Source organism: Gymnogyps californianus, chromosome 3, assembly GCF_018139145.2.
Source record: "Gymnogyps californianus isolate 813 chromosome 3, ASM1813914v2, whole genome shotgun sequence".
NCBI lineage: Eukaryota > Metazoa > Chordata > Aves > Accipitriformes > Cathartidae > Gymnogyps > Gymnogyps californianus.
In genome coordinates, this window is record NC_059473.1 from 27,716,195 (window position 1) to 27,739,912 (window position 23,718).

Here is a 23,718-nt window from a genome sequence, read left to right on the forward strand (position 1 = left end):
TTTAATAGATATCTGAAATTCAGCTTTTATTACTTAATTACTGGAATTATTTATTTAGTATGTTTCCTCAGTAGGGAGGGACTCAGTGGAGTACAAAAGGTGGCACTTTTTTGAGCTCTACTCACAAAATAAATTCTTTACATTTGAGTTTTTGGAAGGAGACAGCATTCACAGAAAACTGCCAAAGCATTGTGCGTTCTCTGTTTCCCTGTGTTCCTTAGGATTCATTTCCCCATGGTCAAGTTTAAATACATGCATCACTTCTACCATACTTCCTGTTCTGGGTTTTGTTTGATTTGTGGAAAACACGTAACTGTCATCACTCAGCTGCTAACTTTCTTGCCTCCTTAATGTCTGTTAATTGTGCAGGCCAATGATCCTACGCTGTTTTCTTGATGACCTCCAAAATAGTAGTAGCATTTAAACTGATATTATTGATCATAATTTTTTGTCTCATGAAGATAAATAGGATGTTTCACACCTCCTAGATTTCCATAATCTCAGATGGTTCTATTTGTTTTTTTCCTTGGCTCGTAATTTTAAGTGACTCTTCTCACTTTCTCCCCAGTGCACCCACACTGTACCAAAGCACCTGAGGCATACATTTTAGACTACGAAAACATTGCTAGGTTATCTCTATCTGTAAAGCTCCGATTAGAGATGCATTTTACATCTTCAAGGAGTTCTCTGGTAGTCTAATTGAATCAGTAGTTTATATAATTTACAAATCTGAATGATGTAAACTCACTATTAATTTAGAAAGACTTTTTTCCCATCATGCAGTGGCAGTTAAATGTATGAATCAGGGATCAGGTCTGATGGTTTAAAGGCTTACCAGCAGTAATTCTTGAATGTGTGTATCATGCAGTGGAATGAAGTCTGCAATAGTTGACCTCGGTAATACTCATGCATGCCTGTAACTTCACACATGATGGCTTGGGCAAAGGACTGTGTGAGAATGAATGTAGTGCTTCCTACCCAAGCTGATTCATGCAGTGCTGAGTATATATGTGGTGTGAGGTATTATGGAAAAGGTAGAAGTAGCAGATAAGATTAATCTGTAAAGTACTTCTGTGGTTTGTCTGTAAACTCTCTTTCTGTTAAATGTAGCCTGCACAAATAACAGGATATGGGCTCAAAGTTACCGTATATGTTGAGTTTGACATGCCCCGAACTACATGGAGTATCAGAGTGGGTGGCTGGAATGGCTGTGCTGTTTGGTGATGTGATTTGTCTGTTTGATCAATACTTTGTTTTTCACCTCATCTACTGTTTGTAACCCTATCTGAGCAAGGGAAGATTTGTACTGTGAACCTGCTTTGATTCTGGTTTTGATGTGCTACAGAAATGCTTGTGCAAGGATTCTTGCAGAGAGATGTTTTGTACTAATGTAGAATACATCACTCCCACGAGCAAAACAAGTTTGAGGGGTAAAAAGTGCAATTTTTTTTCGGTAAAAGCCTGTTCTACATTATCAAATTCCTAAAAGACTTTGGGGGAGCTAAGTAGTATATTTTGACTGTCACCCACTGTCTGAATCCAAAACTTGTTTGCAGATTTATCACAGTAGATAAGATGTCTTCTCTGTGCAGATTGTGTAGTTGCTGGGCTATGCATAGAGCACTATGTATGCATACATCCAAAGGTTATGTAAGTACACATGTGTTTTCTACTTGTACAACAGGTTAAGCATCTATCAAAAACCAGCACAACTAAATTAGCAGTCCTCCCATTTTTGATATGCCAAGTGATAGACTTAAATTTTCATTTGTCTGTTCTTGTTTCTGTGAAGGATTGTGACAGTGATACACAATGCTGAAGAGAGTCATGTTTTGGTTTCCTGTATTAAAAGCGCAGCCTTGTTGTGGCTTAAACCGGTGCAGAAATTGTTAGTGTTGGCAGGGTCAGTGACCTGTAACCTAGTCCTGCAGGGTACTGTGGCCCTTTGCTATGTGACAGTTCCTTTAGGCCGGGTCCTTTGACTGATGCTGCTGTTAGGAGTGAAATCCTGATGCTGTTATTCTCAGTAGGGCCTCAAGGGGCCAAAGACTCAGTTGCCAAGTATCATACAAGAAAAAGGGCTTTGCTACATGGACAGCTTTTGTATTTATATTTGCCTTCAAAGGGTGACTAGCTTCATATACTTTCATAATGCTCTTCCCTTTTTTTCTGTTTTTTAATTTTTTTTCTTAATAAGAGGAAAAAAAGCCAGGATCAGAATATTGAACATTCAGTGTGTATGAAGTGAATAAATGATGATTTTTGATATTTTACTTGATACTATAACAAACATGGTATTTGAATGTGGTGTCTACAAAACAAAGAGTAGAAGAAAAACTTCGTTCGTTTACTTGACCTTTATTTCCATTTATTTAAATAAAAATGACGAAAATGGCATGTGTATTAAAGATTTGACTAGTTAATACAATGTGATGTTTATTCTTATGCTGTTTTGTTTGTTTGGTGGTTTTTTCCCCCCCTACTGGCATCAGAATTAATAAATTAAAAGGTTTTAATAAAGTGATACATCTATTTATGTCTTTTTATACTTTTCTCAGTTCATATGTGTAGTTCCCATTAATTAGAATCTTAAGATCTCTGTACATGCATCAAGGAAATAATATAACCTGGAAGATAAATCTCTAGCATAGCTGAAGATGGGAAAAAATGATCTTTTAAGTCTTACACAGACCGTCAGAGTGAATGAACTCTTCTTCCTGCTTGTCTCGTCAGGTCTATAAACAGAAAAGCTTTCTTACCATGCTGGCATTGAGCAGACATTATCTTGGATAACATTCTTCTCATTTTAAAATCCTGCACATAGAGCTTTAATGTCTCTTGGTTAAGTTTACTCAAGAACAGGATATACAAATCCTTTTCTTTCTTTTTTTTTCCTGCTTCTTTCCTTCCTGCAAAAAATCAAACAAAATTCAGCCCTTCTGGAAGGAGATACTGTAGAAGATAAATAATTTGTGTTTTATAAGCAGAATCATATGCCATTCTGAGTAGGGGTAGGAAAGCGCTTGTACAATCTGTGCCTTTTCGTCTGTGCCAACAAGTTTTGAAAAGCTGTTTACCTGCTATTGAGGATGTGAATTGTATGTTAGAAAAGCAGTTTAGATCTCTGAAGCTCTGTGGTTATCAGTCACGCAGTGAAAGAAAGTGCCAATGTAGTTCTTAAATGTGGACTCTGGGTTCTTACAGAAAACTTAAGGGATTTTTGGTGTTCTTAGTTCTATACATGATACATTTATTATTTTTAAAATATTTACACTGCATTTTGTTAAGGAGAGGCAACTATACAACTTGTTAACTAACTAGATCAGGCACACCCGTTGCGTATTCTAAAGGAAAGACCATCTTGTTTTAACAAGATACTATGAGCAGGAGGTCTGTATGGAAATGGTGAAAATCCAAGGGATGGGAAAAGTTGTTAATAGCATCAGTCCCATGAAAATGGAAGATGCAGATCTCTCTTTTCTCAAAATCGGGTCTAATAATTATTTATGCAGGTTACATGGCATTGTTGCAGATAGCCTTTGTATTTCTTGAGCCAGATGATAGATTTAAAAAATTATTTCTTGGGCAGTGTCAGATTCCCCATGTGCACTTTTGCTCTGTGGGTGGCCTGCCAGCTTGGATTTGAGGGTAGAACTAAAACTTTCCACTTTCTTTCCCACCACAGCTCTAAACATATTTACACTTTGGAAAAATTACTAATTGGCTTCTGATTCAGCTGATGAGCTGGATACCAGTAACTGGACATTGAAAATATTCATCATATTGCAAATAGCTGTGCCAGTGGCACAATTTTGAGTCTGCTGCTTGTTGCTGCTAACGCCCTGCTTAAAGAAACATTGTTGCTTCACATATCCTGCAACAGGTCGCTACAGCTCAGACTGTACACATGACCAAACACATTTTGAGCCCCGTAACAGGGTATTTTCTCATTTGGAAGAGTTTGCATTTGAATAGGTGAGACAGAAGCCAGGTAAGGGGGAGAGAGGGGAAAAATCTAGTTTAGATTTAGGATACAGAATTGCCAGCTCTTTTACCATTGCCTGCATGTCATTGTTTTCATGCTTCTATGGGACCCTTCTGTTCTGTTGTGTTCAGCACTGCAAACTAGTTTATGACAATAATAGGGTTAAGAAACTATTGTGCTTACTCTTGCATTTATTCATGTCGCCTTTAATTTATTAGGATATATTTATTAATGTAGCACATCATGATTCATACTACTTACGAAGGTAATCCTTCCCTGCCTTCCACCCATGAGCTCCTTGCTCTCAAAAATCTCCAAAACCAGTTATCCAAAAAACCCATCCATCAAGTTTTGGAAGGTGGAGTTTTCTTGTAATGAAAACTATGATAGTTTTCATTAAATATTTTTGCTACAGGCCTATGATAAACATGAGATAGTTAACCGGTTGCTTGTAACTGACTGTCATTCTGGGAATTGTTATTATTGTAACGTACTACTTGGCAGTACTCAAAAAAACCTTTTGCATGGTTTTAGAAATAATTTCTGTTATTGGAGAGTAGGTGTGGCATATTAGTTCTTAATGGTTGTACAGTGTAATTATTTCTTTATTTTGTGACCTCCTTTAGAAGAATAATGATGAGGTAGTGTGGGAGGATCACCTGGATAATTGTGTAAGAAAACTGGATAACCCCTTAGAGGCCAGGGCTATATCTGTGCTATCCAATAGGAACTGAAAGTGCACCTGTTCCCTGTAAACATAACTGATCAGTCTTTTTTTTTTCTATCTGCAGGTTTGCTCAGATTCGCACTTTAGATAGTAATATGCTAAGTGACTCATAATCCATGCAAATTGTGCTTTAGATTTCTTATCCTATCTGACAGTAACAGCAAATATCAAATTGATGTTATATATTCTAACAGCCATCTGAACATTGTACTAACAGACGTGGTGTAAGTAAAGCTAATTAATTCAGCTTTGGTAAACACTTTCTCAGTCAAATTGACAGTATAACCATGCATAGTCTAGCTCACAAAGTTGACTAAACTGCTTTACTACAGCACTAGGGGGTTAAATATCACAGCTAAGTTAGTACAACACAACATGTAGCAAGAAGCCTCCTGCAGATGAGCAAATTGGCCAACTGCTCACCTAAGAGAGCTCTTCATTCACAGTCTGAATAGAGCTGTTCAGATGGTTAGACTTAATGTTTATCTTTTGTACTCAATTTGGCAGTAAATAGATTTATTCCCTCTCCCCAAAATCGATATTTATAATTCTTACTGCTGTAGCATCTAACTGCCAAATGCACACTTGATGTTTTTGCCACAACCAGCTAAGCTTAGAAGACACTTACGCACAGCTGTCTTTCCTTTGATGTGTGTGGTAAACTTGCTGCTGTTTGGCATTCTCAGCTTTTTATCTGTAGGTTTTAAAATATGTTGGTGATACCTATGATGTATATAGTTTTAGTATGAGTATAGAAGAAAAAGGTATAGAAGGAAAGGAAAAAAGTTTAGAAACTGTTCTGAAAGTAAGGCTTAGTGGCATTCTTTGAACTGAAATTTACACTGATCTAATACAATTTTAAAGGTATTTTAACAAACTTAGTGAAACTGCTCTAACTCCACAAATTGTGGTAGCGATTTAAATCTCTCCATCTAAGCTTGCATAAGCCGGATGCAGCTAACCTGAGGTATGGTTTCAAAAATGGAAGCAATTAAGTTTAAGAGGTAGGAAGTTAATGTACCTCAGTTTTTGGTTACGCTGCTGATTTAATTCAGCATCGGTCTACGCTGCTGTTGAAAGGAGTGGTCTTGGTTTTTCCCATCATGTCTTCCCGGTTTAAGTCTCTTATTCCTGCTTTTTTCTGTTGTGCCAGCACTAGCACTTTTGGTAGGCACACCAGGCCAAGGAATTGGAATTGATCTGGATTAAGGGACAACTAGGTGAATAAAAAACTAATTGCATGGTCTGAGTCAGAGTGTGGTGGTTAAGGGTTCATACTGTGTGTGGATTCCTACAGGGATCTATATGGGGACCTATCTTTATCAGTGACTGGAGCAGGCAATGTGGTGCACTCATCATGTTCGCAGGTGACACCACACTTGGGGGGGATGACCAGGTGATACACTTGAGGGAAGGGCTGGTAGTCAGGGATTCCTAGAAAGCAGGAAGAGTGGTCTGTAGAAAACCTGAAGATATTCAGCAGGGACAAATGCCAAGTCTTGCACCTGGGAAGGAAGAGCCCCTGGCAGGGATACAGGCTGAGGACAGAGGGGCTTGGGGGAGCACCTCTGCAGGAGAGGCCCTGGGGGTGCTGGCAGACAGTAACCCCCTGGCAATGAAGTAGGCCAACAGCATCCTGGACTGTATTACCAGGCTCATAGCCAGTAGACTGAGGCAAGTGATTATCCTCCCTGATTATTCAGCACTCGTTGCATGACATCTAGGTACTGCATCCAGTTTTAGGCCCCCGATATGGGAAAGTTGGTGATAAATTGGAGCAAGTTCAGCAGAGGCCACCATGATGGGCACTTGCCCTGCTAGGAGAGGCTGTGGGAATTGAGCCTGTTCAGCTTGGAGAAGAGTGGACTCCCAGTGCCTATGTGGAGGTTATAGAGAAGATGGATTTGGACTCTTTGCAGTGACTAAATTGAAACAGGAGTGATTCAGATTAGATATAAGGAAAAGCTTTTTCACCATGATGGGGTTGCTGGAGAGGTTACATGGTCTCTGTCCTTAGAGATTTTCAAGACCCAGCTGAAGAAAATGCTGAGTAACCTGGGCTGACCTCACAGCTGAGCCTACTTTGAGGAGGAGTTTGTTACCAGAGACCTCCTGAAGCCCCTTCCAGCCTGAATTACTCTGTGTTTCCGTGGTTCTGTGATCCATCCAGGCTCTAGCTGAAAATAACACTGTCAGCAGTTTGGTGGCAACAGAGGGAGAGCTTTCTCTTCCTTTTAAAACTGAAGATGTACTCCTCCCCCCTGAAGATAGTCTTCGATGTTTAAACTAATCTCTCTTACTTTCTGTTGCAGTAGACAAGGGGAGCACATGGTGGGTTATTTTGACTTAGTTAAGGAATAGTAATATGTTAGAGGAATTTAATTTGTTTGCTAGCTGATGGTGAGCTGTAGAGTGGTTTGAGTTGCATTTAAACCTTTAAGTGTCTTTCAGGATTTTTTTTTTTTAGTTATTTTTAAACCAATTTATAGTAAATGGGAGTACTGTGTTTCTAGAGACTTGCCCTCAGTTTATTTTGATTTTAGTTGTAAAAACAAGCAGTTCTTCCTAGTGGCAAGCTTGAGTCATCACATAACTATAAACAAAGACACTGTATACGAAGTTTAGGTGGCATGGACAGTTGTCTCTTGTCACGCTCACTAATAATACCATTTTCTAACAGCGAATCCCACAAATTAAATGCAAGAGGAAAAAAGAAGTTCATCATGTTTTTAAAAGTGGTGATGCATATATAAAATGAGTGAGGATTACAGTTTCTTCCCAGTATCCATTGCTTGATTGAGTCAGTTAAGTCTTATTTACATCAGAGGGAAAAAGGGAAAGGGTAAGTCTGCAGCACTGCCACTGAAAGTATCACCAGATCAGTCTGGTTTTCAGGATCAAAATAAGTATTTACAATTGCTGATGAGAAAGCTCATGTGTAGTAAATAGACCTAAAGCTTTAAAAGCTCACTGGAGATACCTACTTTTGCTCTGCAGGATTTTTCCTTTAAATAATGAAATATTTCTTGTAAACCAGGAAAAGGACTGCAAAACAGCATTATCTCAAACTTCGCCCAAGACCTAAAGGGGATTGTGTCATTTTCAAAAAACTAATTGTATTCATCTCTGTAGTCATACCTAAGACTTTCAAAATATTTTTAAGCTGAACAATTTTAAATTGAATTTTGTTTTCTCTCTAATCTTGGAACAATGAGGCCTGTGTATGTCATCACCATATTGCTCCATTAAAATATTTGCTCACTCTGAGCCATTGCTTTATTTCTCTTCCTGAGTGCTGAAAATGTGCTTAGCTTAGTGCTACTTTATGATTTCCCGTACGTACCTTCCATTTCACTCCTTTTGACAGGAGTAATCTCTCCTTGGATGGCAAATTAAATTTCACATGTGCTGCAAATCTGAGTCAAAAAGGTGAAGAGATCTTTAAAAGTACTGAAAGTTTGTCACCACTTTTCTTCTAATAGGTGTTAAGGCCTGATCTGTGCAAAAACCTGATTCGAAAGCAGCTATCTAAAGGTTTGTTCAGATGCAGAATTCTTTGTATTGCCATCAGGCAGACTGGTTTTGTATTTGTATTGGCCATCAAGCAAATTTAGTTTTCTCACTTCTTTATGCTATCCAGTGTTTCCTTCCCTGGTACAGGTTTGTGTTACTGCTGGGGCAAACTATTACTTGTTTTACTAAATGCTAATCCTACTGTTAGCATTGTTTTTATATTATAACACTGAAGAAGAAAATTGTAAAAGTATCCTGGTGATAAATTATATTGTGTTAAGAGTGGAACTGTTCTGTGTGTGGCCATGGTTTGTTCTACTTACTACTGAGCTTGTCAGATCATCATGAGTAAAACATATATGTTTTGTTTCTAAAAATACAACAGAAAAAGTTACATTGTTTCATGTTTAGGTTTGGAGTGGTTTAAGAGATGTGTGCAAGACATTTAATTTCAGCTTCAGAGTCTTGGATCAACACTTTCTTGGTTTATGTAAGATTAGTACAATAAATACATGATAAAAGTTTTTGGGTTTTTTACAACTATTTCTTAATTTAAATTCTTACTCTGAGGGAGCTGTTAAGATACTTAAGCATAGGTGTCTAAAGCCATTTTAAACTCTGGAATATCATCTCTGGCTCCCTGCAGCCACTTTAAAATGGCACATATTCTCCTGTGTTTTGTGCCATATCTGCAGTCAGATGTTTTGGATATGTCAGTCTAAAATGGTCCCAGACACCTGTGTTTGGGTGCCTAAATTGCTTTCTAATGGACTGCTTTTTGTCAGCTGTTTTCAGATGGTTATAACACAAGATTACCTTGCTTTTGATATTTTTCAGGAAGGAGAGAGGAAATAAATAGCCAGGTGAGAACTTTGGACCTGTAGAATACTACAAGCAGTACATTTATTTAAAAAAAACCCCAGAACAATAAAGCAACCACTGGCATGTCTTGGTATTTTAAGAAGAAATATTAATGCTTGAACTTTGAAATACAAATGTAGCTTGTAATGGTCACTTACTGTAATAAACAGTTGTAGCTATTAATTGCTTGAAACAAACTTTTTAATATTAATTTCTATTTTTTATTTAATTCCTCGCTTAATTAAAAAATGCTTTGCCTTTGCACAGATTTTTTTTTTTAAGCTTTATTTATTGTTAGTATTATAGATGCCAGAATAATTCTGAACTGAGTTGTGGTCTGACTTGAACCTGTACATGTGTCAGGTGAGACTGGGGGGAGTCTTGTTTTCATTTTTGTTTCTCTTATTCTGTCTCCCCACAAAACATGCCAAAACAAGGAAGGTGACTGGGGGGGGTGTACAGCAAGATAGACTTAAAGTGGGTAGAATTGGGTTTGAAGAAGTTGGTTATATCAGAGTGTATAGTTTTATCACTTTTGTGGAAAGAACTATTAGAAGTGGAATGAGCTACACACAGGCATGATTAAAAAAATACTGTGTTGCATTGGGAGAGAACGGTGGTTGCCATGAGGATGCAGGCAGGCTTCATTTTGAGATAGTGTCTGTAGGTTGTTTGTAAAAATGGTTATTGTTGGACAAGCGGATGAGGTGATCTGTTGTAGGTAGTTATGTGAAATACTACCTAATGCTGAGGTTTTGTTGTTTAATTTCTGAGACATATTTTGTAAAGTACACTTGGTTTTGCAGCTGGTGGATAATATAGCAGGTAGAAAATTGCCAAATCTTAGAAAAGTTATTAAAGTGTCTGTATTTTTGCATACAGTATTCATGGAGGCTTTCTGTCCTTTCTGGGAAGCTAGAGGGAGTATAAATTCAAGTTCTGCATGTCCCAAGAATCCACTAGGAAGGCAGATTTTAGCCATGAAGATCCCAGGGTAGCCATTTTGGAGAGACTGTCATCATATGACATGTTAGCAACCACTGTGAACATTGCTCTTTAACTCTGTATGTGACGCTTTCTAGTATCTGCTTTTATTTCTTCCTTTATGTTCCCAGTTTACAGTTGGTTTAAATCTTTAAAAGGGAATGATTTCCTTGGTTTTATCATGTACCAGGTAATACTAGAGAATTTCAGATTAACTAAAAAGATAGTTTTCGACTGAAAATATTCTTCAAAAAGAATTATATCATTTACGATTTGCTGTTATAGGTGCTATCTTCTAGATTAAATAGTGCTGTCTTGTTTACAATAGAAATAATTTAAAATCTTATTTAAATATGAAAATAAACTGTATTTGTTGTCAGTATCTAATAAGGTTAACATAATTGAAGGCAGTAGGCTCTTTCAGTTTTCTTAGACTGCCATTTGGCAGTGTTAGACTGCAACTGTGTTTAGTAAATTTCTGTTCATAGAAAGTATGCTTTTCCCCAGGACTTCTGTAAAAGTTTTAGTAATACAAATATCAGCAACAGAAAATCTAAACTAGAACTGATCAGCAAGCAAGAGGCACCCCCAGAGAAAAAACAGATGAAAGAAGATGAAAAAAGAATGAGTAATGTCAGGATTGTTCTTACAGCTGTGTGAAAGACATCAATGCGTAGTACAGTAGGAGAGGAGCATAGTTTTTTAAAGAGTTTAAGTAGAAGGTATAGAATTCAAAACACTTAATATGCTGTCAGGTTACATAAACTGTAGTCTTGTTAAACTCATCTTTTCTTTGAAATACTAAGGGAGGTTGCTAAGAGGTGGGGGAGATGTCAAGTGAAATGGCTGCAATGGTGTTATGCAACAGAGTTAATTTCGACCTACGCTCTGCTTCTCTGCAGAAGAAGTTGAAGAAGAGTCTGAAACTACAATTGAGGTTGATTTGACTGATAAACAGAAACATCAGTTGAAGCACAGAGAGCTCTTCCTTTCGCGCCAGTATGAGTCCCTTCCGGCAACGCACATCAGGTAAGAAAAAGTAAATATCATTTAGCTGTGTATTCTGTTGAGGTGGATTGCCTGCCAGTAGCCTACCTGCTTGAACACTTCAGCCTTTTATCTTGCAAAAGGATGTGATTGATCACAGCTGAGTTGTGCCAGGTTGTCCCATGAACTGCTTTGGAACCGCCTTTGGTTTTTCCTTCTGTTACTTCATGTTTGAGCCTTGGAAAGGGACAAGAGTCTCAGAGCTCTGGCTTGCCAGTTAGAGCATTAGTTGATACTGTGGTATAAAGTCAGTCTGTTCCTACTTTGGAAGAGTTGGTTTTTTAATTATTCTTCTGCTGGCCAGAGGAACTTTGACTGTTTTGTCTGCCCAGGGAAACCACAGATGGGTTTGGAAAGGAGACAGTGACTCAGTGGTCAGATGTGCAATTTAGGGCTGCAGACATTTAAAAATAGAATTACCTCAACTTACTTCAGTAAATGTGAAGAACTCATGATTGAGTTTGGCTAAATGTTGCAAAAGCATTTCAAGTATTGTTTTAAATTGCCCTAATGCTAATGCAGGAAGAGGCTTGCTAAAGCTCAAAAAGGGTTTGTTGATTTCTTTCTGTAAATGATGTCAGTGCTCACGTCATCTCCTATTTAGCAGTCAAGCAGATTCTTTTTGTGTTGGGGGGAGGGGGCAGGGATGATGTACCTAGAAATGGAAAAGGAAGAGCACAGTGACAGGGGAGAGTGTAGTAAGCGTAAAACAAGGGCTCTTACTTTGTGTTCTGAAGGAATTTTCATTTTCTCATTACATCCAGCTCCCCTCAGCCATTTCAGACCATAAATGACGAGAAGCTACCGAAAAAAAGTGTACATGCTCCAGTAGGAGAGACACTTTGTATGTGCATATGTATTTTCTCTCTCATTGGCAAATGTGTGGCTTATCTTTCTCACTGCCAACACAAAAACTGGAAGTTGGAAATTTTTGTATTAATTTCCTGTGCTTGATTCAGCTACTTGTTCTCTGACTTTGAGAAAGTCATTTAACTGTCAAATCTCTGCTTCTGCAACTACAGCATAGAGATAATAATCCTGCGCAGTTTTTTTACTTACTGTGACATTTAGATATCGAAATAAGGTATTCTCTTCGTAGAGAGAAGATTACATAGAAAAAGTATTGTAAATGTCTTCTCATCTCACAACTCAGGGCACAAATGCAATAGAGGTTCTCCACTACATACTTTACAAAAGCCAGAAAAATGCATGAATTCATAGTACATGCAGCACCGCACAGCAGTCAAATACAGAGTGATGACTTGCATCTACTTCTCAGAACAGATGAATGCTGTAGGGCTGTGCTGTCATGTGTTACTAAGACCTTTAACAGACGAATTCTGGAACAGGCTGTATGTAGTCTAATGATGTTTTAACAATCTTAACTCTATTTTAAAAAGAAACAAGAAGGAAAATACACTGCAAAATATTCCTTTTTTAGCTTTTTAACTTATTAATGTTCAGATTCTGTGATTCTCAGTTGTTTTCATAACTTTTATTAATTAGCTTGTCCTTTTAAAGAGGATAGAAATGTTGTGAAGGTGGTACTCCTCCAACTTTCTCCCATCAGTACTCCAGAATATCCAAGGGTGGAGATTCCACAGCCTCTCTGGGTGTCTCTTCCAGTGTTTGACTACCGTTGTGGTGAAAAATTTTTTCCCATCATCTAATTGGGATTTTCCTTGTTGAAACTTACTGTCCACTGCCTCTTGTCCTGTCACTGTGCTTCTCTGAAAGGAGTCCGGCTCCATCTTATGTATGTATCTTTTCATTAGGTAATTGAAGACAGAAGTAGGATTTCTCCCTTTAATTGTCATACCTTAAGACGACCAAATCCAGTTTGGTATCATCTGCACGCTTGCTGAAAGCGTATTCAGTTAACTTGTTCAGATTGTTAATAAAGATGTTAAACTGTTGGCCCCAGTATCAGCACTTGGTGGATGCCCCCAGAAACCAGCTGCCAGCTGGACTTTGTACCACTCACTACGAACTTTTCAGCCTGGTGGTCCAGCTAGTTTTTTTCCAAACTTGTTGTCTACTTACCTAGTCCATATGTTACCAATCTGATTAAGGGACACTGTGGAACACACTGCAGGCCTTGCGAAAGTCAGGGTAGATGACATTCACTGCTGTTACTAGTCTACCGAGCCAGTTATCTCCATATAGAAAGCTAGCAGATACTCGTGCAATAAAAGTCTGAGTAGCTCCATTCTGTGGGCCTTTGCTCTTACCACCTGCAGTTTTAGCCCCTAGATAGGAACAATTGGATTTACAGGAGAAAATAAATGGTACAGTGGAAAAGTGGAGAATGGAGATCAGTTCTCTCAAGAGCAAGAATACAAAAGCTTGGTCCCTTTGGAAGGAAGAGGAGAAAGCTAAAAGTGATTTTAAGAGAATGGAGGAGGCTGAACCATCTATAGTTGCTTTTGGCAGCTACAGATCTTGAACTTTTACTGACGTCTTCAGCCAAGAAAAGAAACTGACTTTGGTTGCCTTTCTGCTTGTAATTTAAGGGAATAAAATAATTTTACCTGGTATGATAGGTTTTTATTTAATTTTTATTAATATACTTTTACTGTTTTTGTTTAGTCTTCTTTTCTTAACTTTACTCTTTTTACATTTTTAAAACTGAATGGCAGAGAAAATTACATCCCCCCCCCCCCCGCCTCCCGAAAAACCCTATGACTGAGATTACTTTTATTCTAATTCACAATTACAAATACGGTAATGTCTCATTTATACACCTGGTGCCACTACTTTATAGTTGAGGTGCCTTGCAGTTATTTTAGCAGGTTAGATTTCTTTGATGTGCAAGTCTAATTCTGAAGCTCTTTGGTCTGTAATGTTGAGTTTTGAATAATTCTGATGTAATTTGTTTGCTTTTGAATTACTGAACTACAGTTTCATTCCTTATTCTCATACTTTATTTTGCTGTATACATTATATGTAACGCTCTTGAGAGAGAGTTTTCTTATAAATATTGGGATTTTTTGGACTTCATCTTGTTTCCCCTTTACATTAGGTGTTACTATGCCATTTTAGTAGCTTTAGGAAGTGGTATAAGTTTTGGCACCAAAAAAAAAGCCAGATTTAGAAGAGAGTTAGAAGCGGGTAGTGTAGTAGTAGTAGTTAAACATGGCAGCGCTGCCTTGTGGACACAGTATTCCTGCAATGGAATGTATTTAGGGAGGTATAATTGCCCAGCTGAGTGCAGCACCATTCTGGAGTGATGGCATGCAGTACAGTACAAGCTGATGTACTAGTTTGGGTCTCAAAGACAAGGCTTGTTACCTTAGTGCCTACTTGTCAAGTTATAAGTGAAACTATTCCCTCCCCTATTTGCTCAAATGTGTAAGGTTAGTAGCACCCCTCCAGTGAATTATCTCCTTCCTTCCTAATTCCTGCATGTTACAGATGCAGTTTTGCCAGGCGCTGTAATCCCCAGATGTCCTTGTAACAGAGTTATACCACCAGCCAGGCTCACTGAACACTCTCCTTCATTCATGTCACACAGTGAATGCACCCAGAATTCATGCAGATGGCTCCTGTAAGCAATACCAGTCCCAGAGAGGGGCTGACTTGAGCCGAAGTGCTGTGTACTTTAACTTGAGTTTTCAGAGATTTGAGTGTTAGCAAATACAGCATTTTGGAAAGGCATGAGAAGGCACAGGAGGAAAAAAAAACGTTGAAAGTTGTTATAAAGGTGAAATTGTTTGCTAGTGTTGTAAAATTCACCATAAAACTTAGCATGTGGTGAAATGGTCCCTTGTATAAAAACCTGCAAATGGTTATCTTATTGGAGAGATGCACTGGGTTATATGACTTGGGCTTTAAATTTATTTTTCATTTTTAAGGTCTCAAGAGTTAATAGGTGATAAACATGTTTAGATTGCTGTAAAGATTGCAGTAACTTCTAAGATCATTTGTAATTGCTTTTAAAGTTAATACGTGATACGAGTTGTGTAGAAGAATTTATTTATCCATCAGGGTTCATCTTGCCATTTCATTGTCTTTGCTTAGTTCTTGTTTGCTAAAACTGTGTTTCAGTCTTGGGGTTGTGGGTTTTTGTGTTTGTTTATTATTATTATTTTATTTTAAGTGTTTGGAAAGCATACATAAGCCAAGCATTCTAAGATGTCATAATAAAATCAGGTGTGAATCTTTTGGGCTGCTCTATACTGCCATAACACCCCCCCACCCCCAACCCCCCACCCCCTTAGAAAATAAAAAAGAAATATGAACTCATTTATGCAAAGTAAAGAGAGGCTTGTATACAGACTTTTTGACTAAAGTCAAAACAGCTTGAGAATGGAGAAGAGTTTCAAAGAGTGGTGGCCATTTGTGAAGGTGAAAGGATTTCACATATATATTTGGTTGCTATCATGTTGGTGATTTAGTTGGTTGATACAATTTGTTAGAGTTAAAGAATAAATGACTGTGTCAAAATTCTTAGTTACAGCAGGGTGACAAATATTTATCTTGAGTAAATAAAAATGAAATTTGCTAAATTACTTCTGTTCAATCTTTCTGGTAAGTTAGAGTTTGAATACAGGTTTTTAAGAGTCCTTCCCTGGGACCAAAAAGGAGCAGTATAGGATTGTCATGACCTCTTTAGTTGCTCTTTTAGCTGATTCAGGCCACACAATTTTGTGCAGTGACTGTTGACATGATCCCAACTGTTTGTGCTTGAATTAAATTGTGTATTTCAGTGAGACATCCATGCTTGGTTGAAAAATTTCCAAGTGATGGATAATTTACCATATTCTTTATAGTTTTATCAGTTGCTAATTACATGTGTAAGCGCAGGGATTCTGGTCACATAGTATTTTTTTTTTTTAATTTTTTTTTTTTTTTTCTTCTGGAGACTGTGTTTTCACTGAGTACTTTTTGCTTTTCTTGGACACAATTTCAAGATGCTGAAATTCTTGCTGAGCTTGATTTCTGGACTCAACATGGCTGTGTATGTTACCTGTGCATTATGTGCATGTTTGTTATTATGGAGATTATTCAAATAACTGTAATAAATCTAAACCCTAATGTTTAATGGGCAGTATTTATTTAATCTGTTATTGGATGAACTAAGTGTTTCTTGTATTTCCTAGAGGATTGTATTTGTTGCTTGGCATAAGCAGTAATTTCAAGCTTTCTATATACCTATGGCCTTAATTCAGAAAAACTTTCTGAACTCTGATTCGAAAATCTTCAGTTCTTTCTAATTTATGAATCCTTCTCATACATGCCCTTTATTTAAAACAAAACAAAACCAAAAAAGAAACAAATGAAACAACCCAAACAAAACCAAACCCCAAACTATCTTAAGATGCTCTTGGTTTGGTTTAGTACTTCTGTTCCCACACAGAAAGGACTTCATGAGCCTTTTAAAGATTGTAAATGCATTAGATCATTTTATTAAAAGCTGATTAATATGATTGGGGAGAAGGTGAATATTTTTGCAGAATGCCTGTGCATGTGTGACATTAAAGGGCTTCTAAATAGTCTGAGCATGAGAAGAGTTCTTTAATTTTTATCAAGAAATTTGGAGCCTCTGCACGTTTTTACATGAAAGCATACAAAAAAAGTGTAGTTAAACTTCTGAAGTATCAAGCTATAAGAATCTCGGTTTCCCTCAGTTCTGAAGTTGTTCCCTGTATTAGTTTAATACATTTTTACTCTCTTTTTTTTCCCTGTACCTTTTGACATCATTCTGATCACTACTGCAGTCCAGAACACAGTGTCTTCTTTTTTTTTTTTTTTTTTTTTTTAAGAGTTTGGTGGTTTTTTGTTTTGTTTGCTTGGTGGTTGTGTTTTGGTTTTTTTTGTTTTGTTTGTTTTGTTTTGTTAAATTATCCCCTAGCTCCTGGGTGAACTAAAGTAACTTTGGTTGGTACTACTTTGTAGACATATCAGAAAAAATAGCGTAAGTATGTGCGGTTTATAAAAACATGTAGTGCTTACAAACTGCCTATAAGAGTGTAATGCTTTTTAGATACGTAATAAATGACTCAGTTTTATCATACAGCTTTCTTTATGCTGTGCTTTCTTCTTCATGATCTCATCAGGACTCACTAATACTGCTACTTCAAACAACTAAGGTGTAGAGAAATACTTCTTTGTGAATGTGGGATTCCTTCATTTAAAACACACCAAATGGTCTGAAGCTCAAGACAAATAGGGCAGGTCATTTTATAGAAGAAATGTTGTGACTTTTTAAGGCATGGCACCTTAGGATTTAGTGGTATTACCTTAGGATTTCTAGTTTCAGCATTCTTGGCAAGCTGGAAGTTTCTGGCATAAGGGGGCGGGGTGTATGCATTTATATACCTCGTGTGTGTGTGTGTGTGTGTGTGTGTGTATATGAGATACAAATTTTAGCTGATTTTTAAAAGCTTACTTTGAGCCTTATGAGCCTGATTTATTTTCTGGCATAAATTAGACTGGATAAGGAGTGAATCTACTTTGCATAGTATTGTTAAGAATGGAATTCTTCCTTTCTGGATTGAGTTTATTTAGAGCAAAGGGACTTTGGAAACATGTCTGATTTCCCCCCCCCCCCCTTTTCTTTTCTTCTTTTCCAATAGAATTTGGAGAATTCTTACATGAATTAAGATGAAAATTCAGTCTAGGCCAGAATCTTGTTTTCAGATGTGGTCAATAGTCGGTACTCGTAACAGTATAAGAAAAAGTGTATCTATTGGTGGAAGGCTGTCACTTAAATACCTGAAAATCAGTATATATTTCCCTGTAGTGACATAATTACAAAGTAGGAGTCTTTCATATGGTGCAAAACTTCAAGTTCAGTTGCATGGAGTGATGTGCATTGCTTCTGAGCTGGGCGACCTTGTAATGTCACACTGAAAAATCATTCCTAACCAGCCTCCTGTGTTTTTGTTCAATACATGTGCATTCCTGCTGCTGTGCTAAATGGTAACAATTTTTCTACTTTTTAGCATGAATTAATCCCTAGAGGAAAAATGTCAATGACTTGAATTTCCTACAATAGTTTATAGAAAGTAGATATATGGTTATGCTTATTTTGAGATATCAAAACATGTAGTTTTACTGTGCCCAGACCAAGAAAACATTTACCTCTCTCCATGGCACTCAGTACATTGTTCTTTCTACTCAGTGTTTTCTTGCAGACCCTCCTCAGCTACAGAACACAAGATTCAGTCAGTAATGTAGACTGGAACAATATTAGTGTAAATCCAGTTTTAAGGGATAATGTGTTAAAGCTTGTTTGAAATGTGTGTACGTTCATAGATCCATACATTTACCTCTTAACATTTTCTACAACTATTAAGGTAAGATCTTCTAGTAGACTTGTTGAATGCTTTGGCTCTTCAGCTAACAGCGTAGTAGTTTAAACATACGAACTGCATGAATTGTTACTGAATGCAAAGTCTCCTTTAATTTTTTCTTTTGTAAATTTGTTTCACATTGGGAATGCTTCTTCCTGTTTAGATTGTGACTAGACAACAGTGGTGAGAACTATATAAAAGTTGGAACCTTAAGGATATGCAAAAAAATTTGAACATTATCTACAGATTACTTTTAAATCCATGTCAGTTGTGCATGATTGCTCCAAGAGACTGCCTTTAAATCTTACAAATTTTGAGTGCTCAAAATCAGCACTCCAGCTCTAATTAAGATTAAAATTCTGAATTTTTTGACTAAAAGCCACATGCAGCAGAAAAAGCCTGGGCCATCCATATGATCTATGCATATGTTTAGATGCCAGGCATTTACTGGTTCATTTAGATGTACATAAATCAATTTGCTGTGCATTCTGTTTTTAATTTTATTTGATCAAGAGTGTGTTAATCAGGTAATACCAAGTTTACTGATCTGTCTTTTGGCCACAGATACACAATCTTGTACTGTTTGGGAGATTGGTATCATTTTGTTGGAGACACACATCCAACTGGTATTCACCTATCAAGTGTTTTTTGTTTGTTGTTTTTTTTTTTCTCGTATTTGAGACGGCTCTGTAAATGAGCAGACCCAAACTCGAGCCAATTAATTATGAATCAATACCATGCAGATCTTTCTTCTGTCAATTCTAGAGATTGATTGAATATTTTAAAAGTCAGACTCTAGTTAGGGGTCTGTTGCAGATTTAATCACTATGATGATGCTTTTATTTTCTTGATTTTTAGTGTTGTGCTTGCTCTCCAGTTGTAAATATCTTTGCAATCTGGAGAACTTGAAATTTGCTATAAAGACTTTGGTATGTGTCTGTCAGCATCATTCTGTGCCCCTTAAACTGTGCTTAAAAGTAAAATACACAAATACTCTTAGTATTGTCTTCCCATAACTGGGGAATCAATTTCATATAATTAGCAGAAGCTCTTTGGACAGTTCCTAGTCTGTGGTTTGGTGATCATCATTGCAGTTTAGACTGCTTGTAAGGGATCAAGACTTGGCTCGAAGTGGTTGTTTGATTGGAGATCGTCAAAACACTTTCCCATCTAAGACAGTTCAGGAAAAACCTTTTTTATTTAAGGTAGCTCTCTCCTCCTCTATTCAGTATCTGTACCTTTTTTCCCCCTTCTTTCCCTTTATGCCAAATATGGGAAAGTTTAGTCCTGAGTTCTACTCCTGCACAAAGCCTTTCTACCCCTCTTCATTATGTACCTTCTTTTTAGTTTAATCTCTGGTTGTCATTGAAGTAATAGCATATGTTAAAATCAAATCAAATTTTCCTCACAAGCATAGTATTTCCTAATATTCTTTCCTGTTATTTTATTCTCAGACTGTCTAGCTAGTGACCCATACTTCTGTGTTCCAAATCTCTACTGAGGGACCAACATTTCTTGATGAAGATCAGCAAGAGACAATTGGTATATCTGTACAGAATTACCCAACATCATTCTGTCATATTCAGGAGGGCAGCTAATAATTGTTAATAGCAGAATTTGAAAGTCTATGGGGTCATGCCTGCATATATTATTTTCTTTCTTCAACTTGTATCTGAGTGACCAATGCATATCAAGTTTCATTGACTTGGTGGAAACCCAGAGCAGTGCGTTCTGAGAGTTCTTACGCTGCATCAGTCTCACCCAGACTGCATCTGTGTTCTAATAGGCAGCTTACATGGCACGATACCTTACCCATGAGGTTGCCTTTTCCGCTTCTGTGGTTTGTCCTTGTTAACAGGCATTAAGTGTTTTGTTTCTTTTGTAATTTCTTTCTGTAATTTTTGTTTGCATACCTCCTGTCCCAAGAAATCCTTATTAAAATAAGGTTTGTAGCTCGTGGGCTGTCTTACTCATTTGGTGAAAACATGAAGAAATAGCGGGCAAGAATAGCAGAACAGGAGTTGTAGAGCTTTCCACTGGTTTAAAAGTAGGAGCTGTGCTGAAACAAACAAGGACTTTAAAAGATCAAAACAGTTGCTGTTGATTTCAATTAATTTTGGTAGTTTTAAAAGATCGGTGTTTGTGTCAGTTTTTTAAATTTTGGTAAAGATTTGAAACTCTATTTTTGATTACTCTAAGAAAAAACTTATTAAAGGACAATTACCCAGACAGTGCAAACAAGAAGTCTGATTCCCCCCCCCCCGATATGCACGAAGTGTATCTTCTGGAGAATTTGGTGTTTTGCTCGAAGTTGTTTAACCAGGCTATATTGAAATCTTTTCATAACTTTGTCTTGTATAATAGCCTTGGTATGACTGTTTTTGTACAGCTTAAATTCTTGAGCTGGTTATCATAGTCTTGTGTCTTCATGGGAACAGGTTAGTAAGGGCAGTCTTGTTGTACTTCTCTGTTCTAAATATTGATCGTTGTCATGGTCTTGTCTGAATTATGTTCCCGCATGTTTTTCATTCTTCCATTGGGGCTCACTCAAACATGGGGCTTTTTTGTCTTTAGTTTTCAAGGCCTATTAGGTCCTATCTCTGCTTACTCTCTTTGAAATCTCTCCTTCAGGACTCACATACTAACTGACATCTCATACAGAGTATTAATTTTCATTAGCTCCTTATTGAATTGTCCAAGACAGTCTTATCTATGAGTGTCTCACAAAGCTGCCATTTATTTTCTACTTCTTTCTTTTTATTCTCCTTTTCTTTGTTCCACAGTAAAAACAAACAAACAAAAACCACAACAAAAAAAACCCCCACTGTCCTGGTTTTGGCTTGGATAGAGTTAATTCTCTTCTTAGTAGCTGGTACAGTGCTGCGTTTTGGATTTAGTGTGAGAATACTGTTGATAACACGCTGATGTTTTATTTGTTGCTAAGTAGCGCTTATCTTAAGTCAAAGATTTTTTCAGTTTCCCATACTCTGCCAGCAAGCAGGTGTACAGGAAGCTGGGAGGGAGCATAACCAGGACAGCTGATCCGAACCAGCCAAAGGGATATTCCATACCATAGAATGTCATGCTAAGTATATAAACGGGGGGGAGTTGGCCGAGAGGGGTGCATCGCTGCTCTGGCATCGGTCAGCGGGTGGTGAGCAATTGCATTGTGCATCACTGTGTTTTGGTTCCCCCCCCCCCCTTCTTTTTTTTGTTATATTCCTGTTCATTACAACTATCATTATTATTATATTTCATTATTATTATTGTTAGTATTATATTTTACTTTAGTTATTAAACCGTTCTTATCTCAACCCACGAGTTTTACCTTCTTTCCCGATTCTCCTCCCACTCCCACTGGGGGGGCAGGGGGGGAAGTGAGTGAGCGGCTGCGTGGCGCTTAGCTGCTGACTGGGGTTAAACCATGACACCCGTGAAAAATAGCTCTCCAAAACAGGGAGAGGAAAAACAAATAAAATCCTTATGTTCACTGCACTGAGACTTCTACCTACCATGATGACTAGAATGTCTTGCCATTTCCTTATAGTCCTCATTAGTGACTCTGTGCTTTGCTGTTTCAGTTGTAGATGGTTAGCATTTTGGTTTTGGGACTACATGGTCCTGGCTTTCTGCTAGGGCTGTTAAAGAAATCCTTTTTGACAAAATCATTAAGGCATTTTTTCCAAAGTAGTATTTTAGAGTATTTGTGGAAAGTGTTTGAGTCTCATTTCTATATTGTAACAGAAGGGCTTCACTAGAGTATGGAAGGAGGTTGTAGGTATGGAGAAATAGGTTGTTAGGCATCCCTTAGCTGATGGGTGTAAATGATCAGGAATTGTCAACTGGTGGAGTCACCTGAAACATGTAAAAAAAATTACAAGCAGACAAGAGCTTCTGGCAAATGAGAGTGAAGAAAGGTGTAACGTGAAAACAGCTTTCACATGGTTAATGCTTTAAAAGAAAGAAGAAAGGTATGAGTTGTAGCTCTGGTTCCTAGGACAGGGGAAGCAATTGAATCCTGAGTGGTTTATATGACAGAGGCTGGTAATACCATGAGTATATATATAGGCAAGCTTTGTTGTCTTCTTTTACTGCAAGACCTCTAAATTACTTTTTATTGCTGACTGATTTAATAATATAACAAATTTTGTTGGTATTGTTGTCAGCTCGATGGAAGAACTTTTTATTTGTGACCAGTTTAAATACAAAGTACATCTAAGAGCAGAAAGGATTCTGAAGGGACAATTTAGTCTCATCAGAATTAAATTGTAAGCGAAGACATAAAAGCTAACTTATTTTTTTCTTTGCGGTTATTTGTATATTGCTGAGGTATCCGAAACTTTCCCTCAACATTCATGCAAGATAAATTTTGCCTAATTCTGTAGGAAGTAAAAATAATTTTTCTGAATATTTTTAATTTGAGAAAAAGGTCAAAACCAGATATGTAATCTTAACATCATTGAGACCTTCTGATGCTATTTACTAGTAATTCACCTTGTTGATACCAGTTAAGAATGCTGCGTGGTGGAGAAATATAGCTTGAATCAGAGTCAGATAAGAGGAAGAAGGTTTCATATCTGAATAAATACTAGACAACTCTCCAATTTTTTAGGTTTGGGGTTTTTTTTTTCATTTCATGAAAGCTGAGTAATTCTTTGTAATTTTTACCTTAGTTTGGTTAGTTTTTGTGATACATTTCAGGCAGGAGACTCCACCAATAGAACAATGAAACTATGGCATTATACTCTACCAGTCTAAATAATACTCAAAACTTTCAGAAATCCTAGTGTCTTTGCAAAGAGAGTATAATTTTATTTTCGTGTGTAACTGATTTTACAGTCTGGTAAATGCAGTGTATAGTCTCTTTCACTTTACTTGTCTCTGTAGGTAGGTAGCACCCCCTTTCTTTTCCTCTGTCTAGGTTAGAATAGTCAGATTTTATCCTGTTGTATTGATTGTTTATTTGATACAGCTCCATCTGTCCCAGTTATCTGAAATTGTTTAAAAACATTAATGAAGGAAGTTCCAGAACACTGTGAGGAGGAGAATATAATATTTAAATCCAGAGAAGCTCTGGGTTTTTGGATACATGCCTTAGAGAAAGAACTTAAAGTCTTGTTGTGATGTGGTTTAGACCATGTTAACTTTCTCTCCAGGGCATTTTGATTATTAGTATTGGAAGAAAGGGTGGAAACTGCGGCGGTGGTTGGAGAATATTTAGGGACATATCATTGCAAATCTGTATTCACTTAAGTTATTTCTTAGACATCCATGATTGAGAGATGCCAGAGACAATATAATGA

At 37.3% G+C, this 23,718-nt stretch overlaps 1 protein-coding gene across 2 annotated transcripts in view; it reads left to right on the forward strand.

Annotated features, from left to right (window-relative positions):
* The window catches only part of MTA3 (metastasis associated 1 family member 3), a 142,967-nt gene that overhangs the window by 12,197 nt on the left and 107,052 nt on the right, over positions 1-23,718 (forward strand). The window contains exons 4-6 of one of the 2 annotated variants that reach the window (XM_050893421.1): positions 1,932-1,952; positions 3,985-4,018; positions 10,976-11,099. In XM_050893421.1, coding sequence (XP_050749378.1) covers positions 1,932-1,952; positions 3,985-4,018; positions 10,976-11,099 — 179 coding nt within the window. Of the gene's footprint in view, positions 1-1,931; positions 1,953-3,984; positions 4,019-10,972; positions 11,100-23,718 lie in introns of both variants that reach the window. The other variant, XM_050893420.1, reaches the window with a different exon arrangement.